Raw genomic sequence first — 19,531 nt, forward strand, 5'->3', positions numbered from 1 at the left:
CTACTCCCACTGGAGTTGTGGCCACTCCAGCGGTGGGGGTGCCCACACCACTCCCAACAATCAGCTAATGCATCTGCTGGCAGGAAGGGACACCAGTAGGGTCACCCTGTTCCATGTGAGTCCAACCTGCTGCACCCCATGGGGTCAAGGCCATGTACTAGGTGCCTGCTGCTGATGGTGTCACATGGATGCATCTGACCTTCACAGAGGCTGTGATGTGCCAAATTAGATTCTGACAGTCTGAGGCCTCTCCCTGCTCTGTTATTGGTTTTTATTTTTCTTTCATACAGTCTTTCCAACCAACTCATTCTTTGTCTCCAAATTGTCTTTGTCATTCCCTGGTTACCATTTAATCCAGCTGACAGATGCCATCCTCTTTAGCATGATCAGCTGATGTCTGCTATTTGTTTTCTTCTTCAGCAAAACAAGTTTGAGGCAAATGCCTCAGACACTTTTGGGTTTTCCATCCATACATGCTCCTTAGTGTCACTTACCTGTTTTATTGGCTGTTGTCTTACACCTCGTTTTGCCAAGGGTGAGCTGTGGAGGCACTCCACCATAACTGAAATTGACATTAAGGAAAAGAATAGTGTCCCCATTTCTGAATTTGGGGGGAGGTTATTTCTACACATATTTACTTTCTCAGGGCCTACCAGTTCATGAATCCTTGACCTTAGTTACCTCACTTTGCACAACTATGTGCAGTTAATCTGTTTAAATTGTTCAGTCATTGCGCTCAGAGAACCAACTGCATGTCTGTAAATCTAATCGCTAGTGACCCCACACCTGTAAGAGGAACAAGGAGTGGAAGGAGGAAGACTTGAAAGACAGTTTTGTCCTGGGAGACAACATACCCTGCTTGAGCCAGTGTTACGTGTAGCAGCCCCTAAATGGGTTTTTTTCTCCTGAACATCCCAGGCAGAAAATTGGAGAACAATCCCAAGGCAGTGTCCTGCAGGACCAAGAAGCTGGCATGGGGACCAAACACTGGCATGTACTTTGCTGGGACCCTGAGGGCAGTTCTTGAGGGTCACTACTCTCCCGCTCAAGGCCACCAGACAACTATAAAATGGTTGTTTGCCACCTGGCATCTTGACAGCAGTCTGAGGGCTGCCATTCAGTTCCTTGTCCTCTCTCACCTGTTGTGTGTGATGCAGGCTTGATGCCAAGCAGTTGAGCAGCTGCCCTTTTCCAGCTCCTGGGCATGCCCATTCCCATTTGTTTGCAGTGACAGCCCATGGAACAGTACTGACTTGAGGCCATTTTGCACACTTCTGTCGCCTTATTACTCGCACTTGGGTCCCACAGCCTGAGTTGTTCCCTGCCCTGGCATGCTCATCACAGCATCACCCACAGCCATCTTCAGAGATGTTTCTAGATCACACATTGCCCAAATTTTCTGTGTGTGACCATCGGCAGCACAGTCTCCTTTCCCCCACAAAAATGGCACTTAGGGGCAGAAATCAAGCCAGACAAATCCTTACTTTGCTTTGCTCTGCACTGGCCATTTCTCTTTTGCTGCTACATTAGAAATAGTTGTCCACCCTCCTGCCCCATAGTGAGCACCTTTCTTTGCTCTGGGTGCTTTCTTCCAGTCCCACAAAGCAGGAGATAGAAAGGAAGCAGGAAATCTCTATGATGGCTATGCTCAAGGCAGTGAGATAAACGCTTAGCAACTTCCATCCTGTAGGCTGCTCCTTCCTAGGTGTCAGTGCACAGCTTTCCCTAACCCCATCCTTCGTCCTGCAGCTAATCTCCTGGACATGCATTACTTTGCACATTTTGTTCTTGGCAGTTTCCACCATTGCCTCAGGCCCTTATCGCCTTAAAAAATCAGATCATATAGTTGTGGCCTTAGAGACTGCCTGATTGATATCTGAACAGCCAAACAAACAGTAAATTTGAATAAAATTTGGCACCTCATTGCCTATTAGTTCTGCTGATTCTGAGAGGATAATTCACAGATATCAAGGTAAAGCGCATGTCCTGAGCATGCACAGGACAAAGTCTTCAGTTTTGTAAAAGGTTGGCAGGAATGGTTTGAGACCCTCACAAAGGGCATTTTGCCCATTCCACATCCTGCATGCCCCAGCCTGTGCAGTCACAGGGATTTGATACTTCTGGCCACCACCAACCCAACAGGACTTGTCTGTATATTTATACAGAAATACAAATGCTTGCAGGAAGATGAGAAAGTTTCCCAGTGATCCTTGAACAAACACTGATGAAGTCAGAAGCTCCTGCAGCTCAGCTTCCACCAGCAGCACTGGAGCTCGTAGTGATGGTGTGCTGTGCTCAGAGGAAAATCGTGTTTCTGGGTGGCCATTTACTATGTAATCGCGATACAGTTCTTTAGATCTTCTCTAGTTGATTTCTTCAAAGTCACTTTCTGTGGTCATAGGAAATAATGCTGTGGTAGAGTGTATCCCTATTAAAATCTCTGATTTCAGTATCACCTTGGACCTCCCTGAATGTCCCATGCCTGTTTTATTTTGGATGACCCTATTGCTCAAGCAGTAGGCAGGAAGGAGAGGCTGCACAGACTGCTGCTGTTGCATGTGCCCTGAGCTAACTCATGTGCTGTTTCTCCCACAGGGCAGATGAAGTGGGTCCTGTCCTGTAGAAAACATGACACAACATTGCAGGGCAGGCTGTCTGGTGAGCAGATATCATGCCTGGGTGACACCACCATGCACCCATACATAATTCCCTAACTGCTGTCCTTTGTAGTGTAGCACACCTGAGCTATAAATTTGCACCCAGGGCGTTAGAAGGATAGTTGGTTCCGCTCTTCTGTTGCCACTGCAGACTTGCAGCTGCAAGCTCTCAGCCCAGCAGCTGAGAGGAACAGACTAGCTGGCAAGAGCAGCAACCGCACTGTGGTCTGAGGAGTCAAGAATGGATGTTTTTTCCTTCAGCAGTGCTTGTGTAGTTATTGGTTTGATTGTAATCACAGCTGCCTTAAGTTGTAACTGATAGTACCCTCCTGTAGCGTAGATGATGTTCACTTGGGTATCGGGTACTGCTGTCTGTATTTGCTTTTGTTATCAACCACCATCACCAGGATTCTTTAAAAGACTGGCTCTGCCCAGACACCAAGAAGAAAAGAGAGATGTCAATTACCCTCTTTCCTATGGCTTTCCAGCTTTTTCCCATCACATAAACACCACTGAGAGCTGATTCTCCTAACCCAGGATGAAAATCTGTGTGGCACACCTGGCTCCCTTTGATCATGTATAATGGTGCATTCATCAGACCAGCCACTTCCAATTAAACACATGCGGCCATCTAGGCACCCAACCTCCGTGTGTCTCTAACCCATAAGCCTTCATGGCTTTGAGAAGTCTGGTTGCATGTCTAAAGCTAAGGAAGCCATCCTCAGTCACTGCCATGAGTGTACTTGTAACCCTGAGGGTATCTGGCCTGTCTGGACCTAGACCTTGAGTGGCCCCAGCAAAGTAAGATTGAAAGCCTAAAAAAGCAGGTTCCTTAGTTGCTTCAGGGGCTGGTTCAGGGTTGTAGCCATGGAGAAGGGTGACTCATTATCACTTGTTCCCTTTAACAGCTTAGGAAGGGTATGTGATAGTGGTGGCCAGACCACTTCTTCTTGAGACCTGAGAAGAGCATGTTGAGTTTGGGTGATCCTTGATTCCAGGATAGGTCATTCTTGCAGGGAACTGCCAGAATGTGCACCTGCTAGGTAGTATTAGGTAGTATTATGGAAGGGCTCATCTTATGTGCATTCATTGCAACTCCAGACCTTTAGAAGAAGAAGAAAAAAAAAAAGATTAAAAAAATGGAGCTAAAGTTCAGAGAATGTATCAGTAGCTTAGGGGCAAGATAATATGTGGAATACAATATTACAACCCGACAGGAAGTTCAGAAGTAAACTCAAGTAGGCTTGCATGCACAAATTTAATTTAACTGTCCTGTAATGGTACCAGGGGACCAAGGCACATGGGTTACCTGTGATGACAGAGGTGTCCCCGCAGAGAATCCCCCAACCCCACCCTGCTGGGCCCGGGGTGCACTGCCGACGGCTGGGTATTCCCCGACCCCGAGGCGGCTGTGGCGTTTGTGCAGTGCCCTGAAGGTCACCCCGCAAGGGCGGCGGCTGTCGCGTGTGTGAGTCGTGTCCCTCCCGCCACAGGGGACGGGCAAGTCCTGCTGCCGCTGGGGAGCTCCTGCCCGCCCCTCCCGGCTGGTGCTCCCAGGGTGCGGGCGACGGAGCTCGGGGCCGGCACGGGAGTGCTGTCGGCGCTCATGATTCCGCAGCCGCGTTACACTCCGGTGAGCCCGCCGGAGTGTGGCGAGTCCGGCGGAGCGGGGCGGGCGGCCGTGCGGGGCGCCGGGAGCTCCTGCTGGGAGACGGACGGTGCTCAGCAGCGCCCGGCCGACTGGCTCTGCTGCGGGGAGCAGGGACCGCAGGGCGCGGGCGGGTCGGGAATACCGGGAACGGGCGGGCGCGTGTGCGGACCAGCGCGCTCAGGTGCGTGGGTGCGGGCACACAGGCGCCCGCGGTAGCGCGCACGCACCTGCCCGGCCCAGCGGGTCGGAGCTCCGGCGAGCCGCGGGCGGCCCGCGCCCACCCTTCCCCGCGGTGTAGGTGCCGCAGCCCCCCGCCCCCTCCCTCCTTGACGCTCCCGCCGCCGGCGCGCCCCCACTGCGCCCCTCCCGCCCCGGGCCCCGCCCGCGGAGCGCTCGGCCGATCCGCATTGGCGGCGGCGCGGGCAGGGCGGAGTCCGCGGTGTATATGAAGGGGCGCTGCGCGGGGAGCGCGGCTGCTCTGTGCCTTGTCCCCTCCGTGGTGCTCCCCTCGCCGCTCCCGCGGTCCCCCATCCCCGCCCCCGGTCGCCTCCCCCGCTCTGCCCCGTCGGGCCGGCGCCGCCGGGGCGGGCGCACCCACCCGCACCTTCCGGGTCCGCTCCACCCGCTGAGGGCTTTAGATCTGTGCACGGCGCTCGCCCACCCCGCTGCTCGCCATGGCCCGCGGGAAGGCCAAGGACGGTGATGGCAACTGGAAGAAATTCATTTGGAACTCGGAGAAGAAGGAGCTGCTGGGCCGCACCGGGGGCAGTTGGTGTGAGTGCGGGGCCGGGGGGCGGCGATGCGGCGGGCTCTGCAGCACGGCCCCGGCGCTCCGCCTCCGCCGGCTGCGGCGGGGCTGCGGCCGGGGCGGGGGGGGCTGGCGACAGGGGCGTCCCTGCGGGGCGAGGGAGGCAGGGACGGGGTCCCCTGTTCGCTTCCCTCGGTGTCCCCTCGGGCCCCGCGACGGCCGGCGAGCGCTGCCCCCCGAGTGCGGCTCCAGGTGGGTCCGGGGGTGAGGCGGGGTCGGGCCGACCTTGTCGAGGGCGCCTCGTCCTTGGGTCTCCTTCCTTTCCCGGTGGCTGGCCCGGCCCGGGAGCATCGCCGTCGGGGGACCTTGACCTCCCAGCTCTCATCTGCTATAGACCTTACAGAGGCTTTTTTGGTTTTTTTCTGTTTTCTCTGGATAAGTGAAACTAAGCGAGTTTTACTCCGCTGAGAAAGAGCAGTTGACTTAATATCTCCGCAAGAAGGAAATGGCTCTATGTGCATTCCTCATAAATGCTTGTGCTGTATTCATTGCATTTAGCTTAAAGAGGTTTTTAATTTCTTTACGCAAATAACAGTCTTCCAGTTGCTGCCAACCACAGCTGATGTTGTCACCCGTGCGATATTGAATTCAGCTCCTATTGTAATGGATCGGCCCGGAGGTGCCACGTCCAGAGCCGGCACCTCTGGCAGGCGGACTAGAGCAGGCTTCTGCCGTATCTTTACGTGAGCAGAATGGGGTTGTGGGTGCGCATGGAGAGGTATTTTCTGCTCCTGAGGCACCAGGCAACTGCGCAGTGCTTCAAACGTGGAGGATCAACCAGGTCCTTCTCCCAGTGTCTGTACCTATCTGCCTAGGACTGATTTCTGTTTGCTGAGTCGATCTACAGATCAGATTCTTCTGTTATAAGCCTACCTGTTGCAAGAAGCTTTTTCCTTCAACCCTGTGATGCACAATTTCTAGATCCACTGCGTATTTTCTGATATCTTGGAGTGGTTTTGACCTTTAAGGTGTCTTTGGCGTTTAGAGCATCCTGTCTGGCAACCTGATTAAATAAGCTACCTCCCAGTGTTTGCCTTTTGATGTTACAAAACTCAAAGGCATTATGCTGCAGACAACAGCATTAGTGTTTGGTTTGTTACAACAGCACCTCCTGTGACCGTGCTCTGGAAAAAATTTCCACACGTCCATGACGTCATGGCCATTTGCTTTATGCTGCCTGGATACCAAAGAGTGCTTTAACTCATGGAGCACCGCGTGCATGCGAGGAAGACAAGAGCATGGAGTGCCTTTCTGATAATGTCCCTCAGCCTTTGTTTCTCTGGGTGGCCCTCTTGTTTGCCTGTCTTTCAGAGACTTAGAACAATCACAACTGCCAGCTTTCATTGTGAGACTTCTCTAATGATGTAGGGTGGTTTTTTATGGAGCTGAGCAGTGAGGAGGAATATTTCCACCCACTACTTACTCCCCTTCTCTGGCAGCTCATCACTTCAAGTCTTTCGAATAAACTACAGCTGTTTTGTTTGTGATTAGGTGAGGACAGTCTGAGATCAAGCCTGCTCGCTCTGAAGTTGTCTTTGGCCTCTGTCTGTCCCTGCAGCCTGATGAGCAATGCAGCTGCTTGGTATGGGCTGGCCTACCCTTGCAGATGGTGTGGTGGTTCATAGTACACCATATTACCCTGCAGTTAATCTGTTCAGATAATCCTTGTAAACTGGTAACTGATACCCAGAACTGGGCTGCGTCTCCAGACTCTTCTCAGTTCTTCCCAGTTCCCCTTCAAGATGATTCTAGACATTTCTTTTGGACTGAAACTACATTCAGTCTTTGATTGTTATGTAATTCACTCTCTAATTGGTATGAGCAGTGCCCGAGTGCTTTCCTACATTTGAGATGGATTACTGAAGTTAATTGGACCTGAACTCTTTACCCTTGTCTTTTTTTTTGAAGTGATGGCCTGAATTACTAGAAGAGATCAGGCTTCACAATGGCTTGTAAACGTGAATGAAACACTTAATGGTACTGCTCCTGGAAATAGCTTTGAGCCCCCGAACTGTGTGGAATGAGTATCCTTCAAGCACGCCCATGCTTGCTGTGGGGCAAGCACTTGGATCACTGACCGTGTCAAGTGCAAGGGCCTGTGGTGGTGGTGCTGGGTCAGCCAAGGGATCCTTGAGGTGTGGGGGAATGTGGTTTAGTCTTTATATTTTATAAGCCCAAACCCTGATTTACAGATTTCTAAGTTTTCAGGGACTCATGTTTCCCCACCACCAAACAACTGGAGTGCCTTATATTTCCTGTCTGCATCAGGGTATAATCTCACTGTTAAACAGATGTCTGCAACATCAGAATTTTGTGTGCTGGGCACCTCCTTGCAAGTGGCAAAGGTTGGAAGTACTGTCCTGAAACACGACTTTCATGAGGACTTGATTTGATTACTCTTTCTTTGTTTTCTCTTGCAGTTAAGATCCTCCTCTTCTATGTCATCTTCTACGGTTGCCTGGCAGGTATATTCATCGGGACCATCCAAGTGATGTTGCTCACTGTCAGCGAATTCGAGCCCAAATACCAGGATCGAGTGGCACCTCCAGGTAACTAAATAGGAGGCCCGTGTTTGACTTTGTGCAAGCTGTTCTGGGAAGGCGGGGTTGGTTACTCACCTCAAGAAGGAGGATGAAATAAGCATGTTGTTGCAGCAACACATATTTGTAGGGGGTGGGTATGATCTCAGCCTTCTGTGTTAATAGTACTGGGGCTTGAAGAAAATCCTCTAGAATTAAAGCTTGCATCACAGGAAAAATGTCTCCTCTCTGAGAGGAACTTAAACCTGCTTTGGTTTTCCCTTCCCCTAAGCTGAAGTGATGGGGTGAGGCTAAAAGGCTTCACTTTTGGGAACAGGCTGTATGAGGAAGCTGGGTTCAGTTTTTCTTTCTTCAGAACCACTCTGTTCACGTGGGTAAGTAAAGGGATAAAGACAAAATGTTGGCTCTATCAGTGGAAGCGGCATGCACAAGGAGCAAGGGGACAGTGCCAATTCTGGGAGTGCTCATGGAATTGCTTTATCCAACACCAAAGTACCCCACGCTCTAGAGATGCTGTGGCACTCACTAATAGGAATTGCAACTGACTGGCATGGGAGGTGAAGAGAGGGTGGGTCTGGTATCTGCTGATGTGTGACCTGTCCTCACAGAGATGGAAATCTCTGCTCAAAATGATGCCTGAGCAGTGCCTGTGGCCAGCTAGCCTTGGGTAGGGCAGAAGGAGTGAGTGGCCCTTGCCCAGGCTGCGCTGCGCCATCCAGCTCCCGCTGCGGCTGGAGTGCAGGGGGAGCTGCGCAACTGCTGCTTTCCCACATTGCAAATGACCTTGAGGCTGCCTGGCCTGGGCATCCTAACGATCCATCTTCAGTTGCTCTGTGAAACAGTTCAGAAGCTTTTAATAACAGTGGTATTTAAGTGACAATTGTGAGGCTGATGGCTTGTCGCTGCACAAGTCAGCCCTGGTGGTGTGCTGTGTCTTGCAGTCTCGCTGCCTGCAATGCTGTGCTGTGAATCCCTGTTCTGAATAAAGGGAATGTCACAGTCACCAAATGGTGTTGCAGATCAGCTAAGTCATCTTTTCCACATAACTGCTTTTCTACCGGCATGCTTTAAACACAGAACAGAGGCTTGAACTGCTGTGTTAGTGTGTTATACTTCTTCATGTACCACCACCATGGCTGGGGCAAATGCTGTCTTAAGCACTGAAAGCAGTTCTTTTAATCTCTGCAGTGGATCCTGACGTTTGCAGGAAAGACTTGTCACTGATACTTCCCAGAGCCATTGGCTGGATCTGAAAAGCCAACATGGCTAATTCTAGGGTAACTGTTACTCAGTAATGTGTTTTTCCCCTTCATGAAATAATTATCGAAGACACCCATGGATCTGAGGTCTCACCCAGATAGATCTGCTGTTCAGCCAGATGTCACATAATTACCTGTTCTAGATAAATTGTTTGCTTTCTGTGAAACAGCAGTTTATTATTCCAATTTCAAAGCAGCTCTGGTAAAATATTTGTGGAAGACTTCAGCCTTCAGAGGATTTTTACTAATACCTTAATTGCATACTGCACCAGTTTTTCTGGGGCTTCTTTTTTTAACAAAGAAAAGGAATTGAATTTCAAGACACTCTTGTAGTGTGTGCTGCAAAAATCAAAATGGAGGAACGATGACAAAGTTGTCAGCAATCTTTTGTAATAAGCTTTCAGGATGGGTACTGAAATCAAGGGGAACAAAATCCACCTCCTCAAATGTGTGACAGTGGGGAGCCAGTAAACAAGGGTTTTGAACCAAGCTGCAATGGCGTATGCATAAAGCTTCAAAGAAATAATTAGTAAATAGAACAGGATCCTTTGCAGAGCATCACTTGGCAGCACTTCCTACAGATGTGGACAAGCTGATGTAGGACATGGCAGAGGCTGGCACTTAGTATCAGTACATTCCTTGTCCTGTAGCACAGCAGCCGTGAAACTGTGACTCCAAAATCGTCTTTTAATGCAGGCTTTTAGAGACACTGACACATAGTGAGTGGCTGCACTGCTGTTTGGGGGCCAGCAATCCTTGTATTTTCAGGCTGTGCAGGATTCTCCCCAGTGCTTCAAGCACAGCTGCTGTTCTGTCAAGGAACACATGTGTGGTGAGCACCAAACTTGAAATTTCTGTGATCTAAGACACCTGCAGCTGATGAACTATAAAGTAGGATGCTGTGCAATTCTAATTCCTGGTTCTTGTGGGAAAATTTGTGAGTCAAGTAAGTATACTGGCAACCTGATAAAATCCTGGATTTTCTAGGGAGCCAGAAAAGCTGCTTTTATTGTTGTTACAGTGCTCTGTCCTTCTTGGGCAAGTCACTGTTGTGTCAGCCCAGAATGTTTTGAGAAAGGGAACACTAACTTGCCTTCAGGATTTGCAAGCAAAAATGCTGTAGGGCTGCTATAATATCATTCTTGTTCTGAAATACAACAGATTTCATAACAGCAGCAGAACCTACAGGGTGTTGTATTGAGTTATTGACATGGGTATAACATTGAAAGCCATAAAGTGCTATTTTTGTAGCCAAGTGCCATTAATATGGTAATTGGTTTCTGCATTGAACACAACAGGAATGTTATACAGGGCTTCAGGGCAAGCTGAGTATTGTACCTTTCCATTACACTATTTTTTTCTTTCTTTCTTCTTGTGGTGGGGGAAGGGACAGTGCAGTTCACCTGCCTGTCCAGCCCTGCCATTGCAACAGCCCCAGCTCCCAGTTCCATGTGTGCTGCAGGCTTGGACTCTGCTTTGAACACAGAGCACTTACCCTGCTATTAGTGAACTATGAGGATATTGCCTCTTAAGCATAATCCCTAAAAAATAATGCTTCACTCCCTCTCCTTACCCCAATACAAATTGAGCTGTGTATCCTGCCATCTTGTGGTGTGTGTCCCGTGGAACAGCATTCCATCACGGCCTGGCTGAGGGGACAGCGCTCACTGCAGCCTGAAGCAAAGCTTTGTCAGTGGTGGCTGGAAGGAAGAATCCCTGCTCCAGCCAGGGGATTTTGGGTGTTCCTGCTTCAGGCACTGCTGGGCAGTGAATGCATCGCAGAAAGGCTGCTTTGGTGTGTGTCCCCCACATGGCTTACTTAGCTTGGACAGCAGCAGGGAGGCTTCAAAGGAATGTGTGCTGCCTCCTGTGAAGTTGCACCTCTTTGCTTCTCTCATCTCAGCAGCACTTGTGCTTGGGAAAATCTCGGTCTCTAGGATGTTGCAGCCAAGCAGGTTTTGCTGTGTTTGCAGAAAACTCACACCTGCTTTTTGCACTATGGGGATGAGGTTGACTGGAAGCTTGGAAGGACGTTGTTTGATATGGTGGCTTTTAAAATCTGTCCTCACATAGTGAGCTTGGGGAGGGTGTAGTGACAACTCAGTTTGTTGTTTGTGCCATCTCAGGAGTGTTCATACTCATTTGGAACAAAGATTGCATGGTACTTGGAGATGACCACAGTGTGATAGAGCAAGAGTGGTTACTATGGCCTTATACAACTGTTCCTAATAACAAGCCTGACTTCCCACTTTTAGTTTCTTCCTCTTTACCCTCAGGATACTTCTCCTGAAGTCTTGCTATTGCAGCTTACAATGATAAAATCTATGTGGAAAACTGTTTTTAAATGAACTTGAATAAACATGATTTTAATCTGCAGTGGCATTTTGGAAGTGCAACTGTAGCTGAAAAAAAACCTCAAATGACTTTATGTGGGGTTTTTTTGGTGTTTGATGTCCTTGTATAATCACAGCCAACAAAAGGTGGTGTCCATTACCAACTCAAGGCATTGCTTATCATTTATATGGACAATGTCAGCCAAGTGAAGATGAGTCTTATTTCATAACAAGGCACTCTGAAGTGCCAGTTGTGGCAATTTTCTAATTTGTCAGTATTTTAGCAATGAGTTACTTCATTCTTTTGTGTGGAACGAACAGCATAACCATGTGACACCATGGTGCATCTCTGTCATAACAGCTTGAGATGTAGAGCTGTGTCATACATATTATAGTCTGAGGATGGAGTTGTTAGACTCCTGGCTCTGAAAGCACCTGTGGGTTTGTTTCTTTCCCCCCATAGGACTTGCTCATGAATGGCTTCCTCAAGTGCATGCAGCCCCTAAAAGCTTCATTTATGCCAGCCACACACTTCCTTAGGTGTCTAGCAATACATGCCAGGTAGTACTGCAAGGGCTCGGCTTTTAAGTGTTTTCTTGTCCTGCTTGCTTAAGTTGCCAAGTGGGGGTGAGAGAATGTTCCAGAAAGGTTTGTGTTCTGCAGAGAACACAACATTGTACAACATGCTTGGTTTTCCATACAAGATTGCTTAAGGTTTCAGTGATAGCCCTGCTCTTCTAACAGCACTGCAGCTTTTAGTTTGCCTATGGGATGTACAGAAGGAAATGAGACATCAGAGCTTAGGGCTTTGCATCCAGTCAGTTGCAGGCATATGAGAATGGAGGTTGTGGTAGAAGCCATTAACACAGTTTTTAATTAGGATAAAGGTATTTTTCATTACAAGTCTTTAATATTCATAAAGATTGTCTTTCTTGCTTTGTAAGTGGGAAGATTGATCTCCACTTTGCTCTTATCTTAAAGCAACCACTTGTGTGTGCCAAAGCCTGATCTACTCTGGTTCATCCCTCCACCTGGAAATGCTCCCAATTAGGCAGAAAACAGCCCAGCTTGGGCCACGGGCTACCTGGCAGGAACAGTGGTTCCTTTGTGCTGGCCGCTGGAACAGCTGTTTGGACATACTGCCTGGGCTTCATGGCAGTTCTGTGGAGATGTGCAAGACAGGGATGTTTTGGGATGGCAGCCTGTTCTCCAGCCAAGTCACTTGTCTGATGGGCAGAGGGTTGGCTTTGGACTTCACCTATCAATAGCCAGGATCTCTTAAAGAGAGAACAGGGATCTTCTACTGGGTGCCTTTTACAAACCACAGGGTTTATTGCTGACCTTCACATCACCTTTGCCAGGCCTGTGTGGGTGCCGTATGTGTTACCTCGGCCAAGAAAAGAAACAGAGATGGGGAGGTCCTGAGCAAAACTGACAACTTCACTTGCCTGACTGAAACTTAACAAGCCTGGCCATGTTTTCTTATTTTTTGGTATTTATACACTTGAATATGTATGTGAATATGTATGTCACCTGTAACTTGAACTCTGGAAATGACAGACCCAGGAGAGGACCCAAGGCCTGGCCTGCCTCTGCTGCAGTTCCAGACAGTCACTTCAGGTGACCGAGTCTGTTCTTCCCAGCTGAGTGGTAACATGAGAAGGGCTTAGCAGGATGGGATTGAAGTCCCTTACTAAAATGGAAACTGGCGTATTTTTTCTATATATAACTGTTTGTCAAGCAAGAAAATTAGTAATTGCTCGAAAAAGGGTTGAAAGCCACTGACTTTGGAGGGTAGGATGTCATTCTGCTAGAGGAAGAGAGAATTGCTTCTAAACTTGTAAACTCAACCTGGTCTGTTTGTAGCAGAGGGATTTTTGAGCAGTTAAAAGCTGCTTCAGGAATTAAACTTGAGACACCGGAGCTCCTTGCTGGACTTCTCGCAATCTTTGGTGATCAGGAGCTGTTTAGGGGAACAAAGGTAATCTTTGTCCTAGGTTACAAATTCCAAGTTAGTGTGTAGTGGCAGGGGGGTGGGGGGGAGTGGTGAGTTGGTTTGTGGAGGGACTGAGCTGAAGCACTCAAGTGGCTTTGGAAAAATTGCTGGAGTCACAAGCTCTTGTGGGTTGGGGCCAGCCAGCTAAGCTGCCTGAGTTTTGCACCAGAGGAGCTTCTTGGCAACAGGCCTGTTCTGAAAGCTGTCAAAGCAAATGCTGATCCATTGCTCCTTTTCTTGATCTTGCTAAAATGAAGAGGACAAACTGAACTGAAGTCAGGACCTCAATAATTACAGCGGCTGCCACAAAAGCAGCACGAACTTGGTCCCCGTTACTTAAAAGTGTTAGCCATGCATCAATACTTTCAATTAAAATGTGACCTAAACATTGCACAGGAGCAACTATTTCCAAGTTCCACAATGAAGAGCAAAGGAGATGGTGCTTTTCATTATCTGTAGGCATTTCTTGTTTATAGTCTCTTCTCTGTGCATCATTATTATATTCTATATCTAGCTGGTTAGCACAGCCCAGAAACTGGAGAGTCTTTTAAACAATTCTTCTGTGTGGTGGCATTTCCTAGTCAACTCCTTGGTGATGAGCTGCTGATAAGAGAGCCCAGAAGATGAGTTTTACAGTCAGAAATAGCCAATTAGGCAGTAAAAACAGAGGAGGCAGTGCTTAGGCAGCTGAATTTACTAAGGGAGAAATGTCTCCTGCCCCGCATCCCACAGGGGAGACACAAAGGCCACATGGATTCCAACTGGCAGAGTGTGACTGGACTTGGGAAACCTCTTGTCTTTTGTTGCAGGAGCTCACGAGTGGAGAGCTGTGCTGTATGTTAAACACAGAGTTTGCAGACACTGAAAGCAGCCTATTAGGGATACTCGTGTTCTGTGTGGTTGATCTCACATGCCGCTTCTTTTCTGTCCTCGAGGAGGAGGCAGAAGTGCACAGTGAACTTGTGGTTGGCTGTTTTTCTTGAAGGAAGCCTAGATTTGTAGCCTCACTTCTCCATTTTGTGATTTTTGGTTTTTTACCTGACACAAACACTGTGATAAATATTTTAAGACAGTTGCTGGAAAGAGGAGAACCTCTTCTCCAGTAAGCTTAAGCTGTTTTGTCAAAGTTCTTAAGTCTGAAAAATAGAGATTATTATTATTATTAGGAGTTATGGTCTTGGTATTGCCTAGAGGATGTGCAGCTCTGAGGTGTACTGAACGTTTTCTCCCTGATTTTGCTTTTCTTAGGACTGACTCAAGTCCCCCAGGTTCAAAAGACAGAAATTGCCTTTACTGCCTCTGAACCCAGAAGTTATGAACCGTATGTGAGGAACCTTGATAATTTCTTAAGGGACTACAGTGCTGAGCAACAAACTGAAAACATTGTGTTTCAGGACTGTGGAGGTAAGTCTTGATTTGTTTCCTACAGCTGATGACTGAATGACCTCTGTCAGGCCCACCAGAAGCTGAGGTTGAGCAGTGGTGGTCTTGGTCTTCAGCGATTTCCAGCAGCATGTGTGTTAACTGGCTGCTCATTAATTTCATTTGGGCAGACCACACGGGGCCATTTAGCAGCTTATTGTAGGGTTGGGAACCCTCACATTTCACTTGGAGAACTCACTCTTCAGTTGACTCTGAAGATGGCACTGACCTTATTCTCTCTGAAAGCCACAGGGGTTTTACTGATGACTTGCTAAAGCTAGTGTTGGTCCTCTTCGTGCATGCAGTCAAACATCTGGGAGGTGTTTACCCTTAATAGGTTATTTGTAATCATGTGAATGAGACTCTCACTTCATAATATGCCTCTATCAAATCTGAGGGAAACCCACTTGTAAAAGCTGCCCAGAAAAAAATTAGTCTCTCAGCCAGATAACTCTGGAAGAAATCTCAGTTATAAAACAAAGCTTCATAAAACTTGCTGGTCTGGGAGCAGCCCTGTGTGGGGGGTGGCTGGGCATAGGTCTGTGGAGTGCCTTAACTACCCTGGTGAGGGAAATCCTACCTGCCCAGGGAAGTGTGACACGCACAAGATCCCACTGCATATGGTTGTGTTTTCCTTCCCCTGCTGTGACAGAGACACCTACTGAATACAAAGAGAGAGGACCATATAATGATGCCCAGGGCCAGAAGAAGGTCTGCAAATTCAAACGTGAATGGCTGGAAAACTGTTCTGGATTAAATGATCCCACCTACGGCTACAAGGATGGCAAACCGTGCATCCTTGTCAAGCTCAACAGAATTATTGGCTTCAAACCTCAGGCAAGTATCTTTTTTCCCTTTCTAGCAGAAGCTACTGATAAAGAAGAAGGGTTGGCTGCAGATTTGCTGTACCTGCTTTTTGGTCTCCAGAAAGAGATCAGTATTAAACCCTTTCTTCAGAGGACAAACTGAGACAATTTGAGTAATTTGCTTTAAATATGCTTTTAATTGAAAAGCAGTGAATGTTGTGCACTGCAAGTTGGTAACAAGTAGCACTGAACCTCACAGTGCAATCTTCTGGTTATTTATCTGGAAACTTCTGAGCCTGCTATTGGAGTTGCTATAAAGGGGCGTTTTCTTCAAATGCCAAATCCCATTTTAAATTCCTGTATGCTTCCATGGCACCATCCCAGACCAACCCTGTCTGTAGTAACATCAGTACAATTTTTCATGCCTTGATGCACACCATTGTTTTCCTCAGGCAGTGCCGTCTTGTCTGTCTTGCCATAACTGCTTAATTAATTTATGAAATGCTAATATTAAATACCAGAGTGAAACACAGGCTCTAAAGAGTAACCTGCATTTGAAAGTCAGGCACAGCTGAAAGAAAGGCGAGGAGGTCTTTAGTGAATTTAGTGTAGTTTTCCAGAGGCTTTAGGGTATCTCTGCCAACTGGTTGCTTTGTCCTTCACCCAAAGGGAAATCTGCAATAATGCCAGAGGGTGTTTTAATCTGGATATTCGTGGATTTTCCTTCTGGTTTTTTCCCCCCAGTGCATTAAAATGCTAAAAAATTCTTTTAAGTATTCAGTGGCAAAACATGTGCTGTTGAATAAGGTGGTGTGCAAAACCTGCCACTCCGTCTTCTGGATGGAGAACAGTGCAAATGGCGTTCTAGGCCACCTTCACTCCCATCTGTCAGGGCACTTGAGGATGGGAATTGGTGATGTCTAAGGAGTCCTGAGGAATGTTTTCTTTCAAAGGGAGCTTGTCCTGTGCTACAAGACATGAGAAAAATTTTGGTTTATCTGATGCGTGGTGGAAACATTTTAGCAGAATGTATTATGGTGACTGTGGGGGTTGATACGAGATGACTGGGAAAGAGAAGAGTTTGGTGGGTTCCTCACTTTTTTTGCAGTGGAGCTCTGGAGACCTCCAGACTGCATTAGACAGCAGAGTCTGGTCACCTGCAATGACTTTGCAGGTTTCATTTAGAAACAATATATCCAAGGCAGTATTTATTTTGCAGTTCCACACTCCAGCAGAGACCCTGTAGTTCTTGCATTGAGAAAAGTGTGTGTAAAGCAGATCTGAAACTGCAATGCTGTCATACAATACTGCTGCACTTTAAAAGCCTAAAGATGAGCTGGGTTAGTGGTTGGACTATGAGAGTTGGCACTCACTTTCTTTGATATACCCAGAGCTTTTGTTCTTCCTTGTTGGTGGTGTTGAAGTTCAGCAGTGGCAGGGTGAGACTGCCACACTTTGTTCTATCCTGTGCATTTTCAGTCCTGATTGCACACACCTGGCAGGCAGGTGGCAAATCCTGCACCAGTGCAATCCTGCCACTACCTGAGCTTGCAAAAATGAGCACCTCTAGCTACAGACACTCTGCCATGAAACACTTTCCCCAGGGACACCATGGAACTACACCCAGCCTGACCTGCTCGTATCTGCAGCAGGTGAAGCTGTAAGAACAGCCAGCAGTTCTGATTGAGTCAAGATCCCCTGCTTCCAGTTGTGTTACACTACTTGTCTGTCCCAAGAACCACTGAGAGCTGTTGCCTCTGAACTGTGCTTAGAAGGGATTCCAGTTAATGGTGTGTGTTCAGTACTGTTGATCTTTGTTGCTGCAAAGGTGCTCCAGTCTGGAGTGTCCAGTGTGTAACATCCCCTTGTTCTGGATTTCTTCTAGGCTCCAGTCAATGAAAGCCTCCCTCCTGAGGTTATGGCAAAATACAACCCAAATCTCATCCCTGTTCACTGTGTTGCCAAGGTAAGTTGGAAATGTGACAGAGCAGAGTTGGGAAGCTGCAGGGGATGACTAAGCCTTTATCCAAGTGTAGTTATCCCCTCGCCTGCCTTTCCATAGACAAATGGGGTAGTTCTTACTTGGGATAACAGAAGTTTCTTAAAGCCCTGCTGATGGATGAGTTAGTGCTACCTTCACAAAGTGGGGTAAAAGCAGGGCACGATAGTGAAAGGTATCATAAAAAGTAGCCATTTGGCTTCCTAGTGTGGTGCTGGAGCCAAAAAAAAAAAGGCCACCATGGAAGGTATTTCATACTTGCATGTGCAAAATCAGCTGAGAAACGGCAAAGTTTCTGTAGCCAAAGCCTGTCCAATTGTACCACAGGACACTCTGGTGGTTTCTAACTGTGTAAGTGGCTGCGGCTTTAAATTAAGCAAAGCCCTTTTCCTGGCTGATGTGTGCTGACACGTCCTGTGAACCACTGGCAGCTCTTGTGCTGTCATGGTGGGGACCTGCACTGACCAAATGGGAGATCAGTCTCAACTGAAAATCAGCTGCTGTTTATATAGCTGAGGGCTGCCAGAGTTTGGGTGGTTGTCATTGCTTGTGCCTCCTCTTCCCCCCCACAGCGAGAGGAAGATGCAGACAAAATTGGCACGGTGGAGTACTATGGGATGGGTGGCTACCCTGGCTTTGGGCTGCAGTACTACCCCTACTATGGGAAGCTGCTGCAGCCACGGTACCTGCAGCCGCTGGTAGCCGTGCAGTTCACCAACCTGACCTATGATGTGGAGGTGCGTGTGGAGTGCAGGGCCTACGGGCAGAACATCGTCTACAGCGACAAGGACCGCTTCCAGGGACGCTTTGATATTAAATTCGACATAAAAAGCAGCTGATCGTAAGCACAACTCTCTTCCTCTCCCTCCTCCTCCTCCTAGCCATTTAAAAAGGTTAAAAAAAAAAAAAGAACAAAAAAGAAAACCTACTAGTCTTGAACAAACTGTCATACGTATGGGACCTACACGTAATCTATATGCTTTACACTAGCTTTCTGCATTTACTAGGTTAGAATGTAAACAAAGTGTAGCAATAGTGACAAATATTTATTCTACTGTAAATGACAAAAGAAAAAAAATTGAGCCTTGGGACATGCCCATTTTTACTATAAATTATGATTCCATAACTGACTTGTAGTAAGCAGTGTTTCTGGCCCCTAAGTATTGCTGCCTTGTGTATTTTATTTAGTGTACAGTACTATAGGTGCATACTCTGGTCATTTTTCAAGCCATGTATTGTATCTGTTTTCTACTTCTTGTGAGCAAAGACTTTTGCTGTCCAAGGTGTAAATACTCAATGGGACTAGAACTGGCATGAAACTTCTCATTATTTTGTTCCTTTTCAAAGAAAGGCCCACCTGTGAGACAATATTAAACAGCACTCCATAAGGCTTCTGGCTTTTCTGTGGTGTTTAGGGTATTTTATTTGGAGGGGTGGCAGGGAAACTAACTTAAGTCAAAGAGACTAGGTGATTGTGTACTGTGCTTTGTAGTGAATGCTGTCTCTCTCTCCACCTCTTCCCTTATCCTCCAGTATGTTGTGTGAGAGACCGGGTCAGGCTATCACTCTCCGCAGTGATAGGCATAACTCTTTGCTTTGTATATTTTCTTATCTTTTTCTTTTTTTTTTTTTTTCCTGCTGAAGGCATCGCACACTGTGGTGCTAATGTCTTTATTGAATGTTTTAGCCATTTTCATGGTGGAAGAATTTTATATTTATGCAGTTGTACAATTTTATTTTTTCTGCAAGAAAGTGTAATGTATGAAATAAACCAAAGTCACATGTTTGAAAATAAATCTTTATTTTAAACTTTATAAAAGCAATGCAGTACCCCATAGAATGGTGTTAAATGTTGTCTAAAGTGCAAAACTCTATGTTCTAACATGTAATAATAGCCAGGAGTACAGTGCTCTTGTTGATCTTGTATTTCAGTCAGGTTGAAACATTGGACAAATAAATGAATGAACACACAGTTCTGTGTGCGTGTCTGTTGCAGTGGGTGAGGATGGAGCCTGTTAGTTGTCCAGAATCTTGAAGAAGTACTGCACCTATTTCAAACA

The 19,531-nt window shown here is 47.3% G+C and overlaps 2 protein-coding genes across 4 annotated transcripts in view; one reads left to right on the forward strand and one right to left on the reverse strand.

Moving 5' to 3' along the window:
- Nucleotides 1–4,939: 4,939 nt before the first annotated feature.
- ATP1B1 (ATPase Na+/K+ transporting subunit beta 1) lies at nucleotides 4,940–19,443 on the forward strand. Of its 3 annotated transcripts, none has more exons than XM_064410094.1 (6): nucleotides 4,940–5,082; nucleotides 7,537–7,665; nucleotides 14,493–14,648; nucleotides 15,319–15,503; nucleotides 17,358–17,438; nucleotides 18,044–19,443. In XM_064410094.1, the coding sequence occupies exons 1-6, from the start codon at nucleotides 4,983–4,985 to the stop codon at nucleotides 18,308–18,310; spliced, it is 918 nt and encodes a 305-aa protein (XP_064266164.1). In that variant the 5' UTR covers nucleotides 4,940–4,982; the 3' UTR covers nucleotides 18,311–19,443. The 3 variants fall into 3 exon arrangements, with proteins under 3 accessions (XP_064266164.1, XP_064266166.1, XP_064266165.1); XM_064410096.1 differs by lacking the exon at nucleotides 4,940–5,082 and adding an exon at nucleotides 6,381–6,607; XM_064410095.1 differs by lacking the exon at nucleotides 4,940–5,082 and adding an exon at nucleotides 6,671–6,698.
- Nucleotides 19,075–19,531, reverse strand: part of NME7 (NME/NM23 family member 7) — an 89,171-nt gene continuing 88,714 nt past the window's right edge. Inside the window, exon 12 of the mRNA XM_064410092.1 lies at nucleotides 19,075–19,519. Coding sequence (XP_064266162.1) covers nucleotides 19,487–19,519 — 33 coding nt within the window. The 3' untranslated portion in view covers nucleotides 19,075–19,486. The remainder of the gene's footprint in view (nucleotides 19,520–19,531) is intronic.

Source organism: Passer domesticus, chromosome 2 (genome assembly GCF_036417665.1).
Source record: "Passer domesticus isolate bPasDom1 chromosome 2, bPasDom1.hap1, whole genome shotgun sequence".
Classification (NCBI taxonomy): Eukaryota; Metazoa; Chordata; class Aves; order Passeriformes; family Passeridae; genus Passer; species Passer domesticus.

Coding starts and splice junctions, on each gene's coding strand:
- ATP1B1 (XM_064410094.1), top strand. CDS start 4,983: ATGGCCCGCGGGAAGGCCAAGGACGGTGATGGCAACTGGAAGAAATTC. Junction 14,649..15,318: donor TGTGTTTCAGGACTGTGGAG/GTAAGTCTTGAT, acceptor CTGCTGTGACAG/AGACACCTACTGAATACAAA. Junction 17,439..18,043: donor CTGTTCACTGTGTTGCCAAG/GTAAGTTGGAAA, acceptor TCCCCCCCACAG/CGAGAGGAAGATGCAGACAA.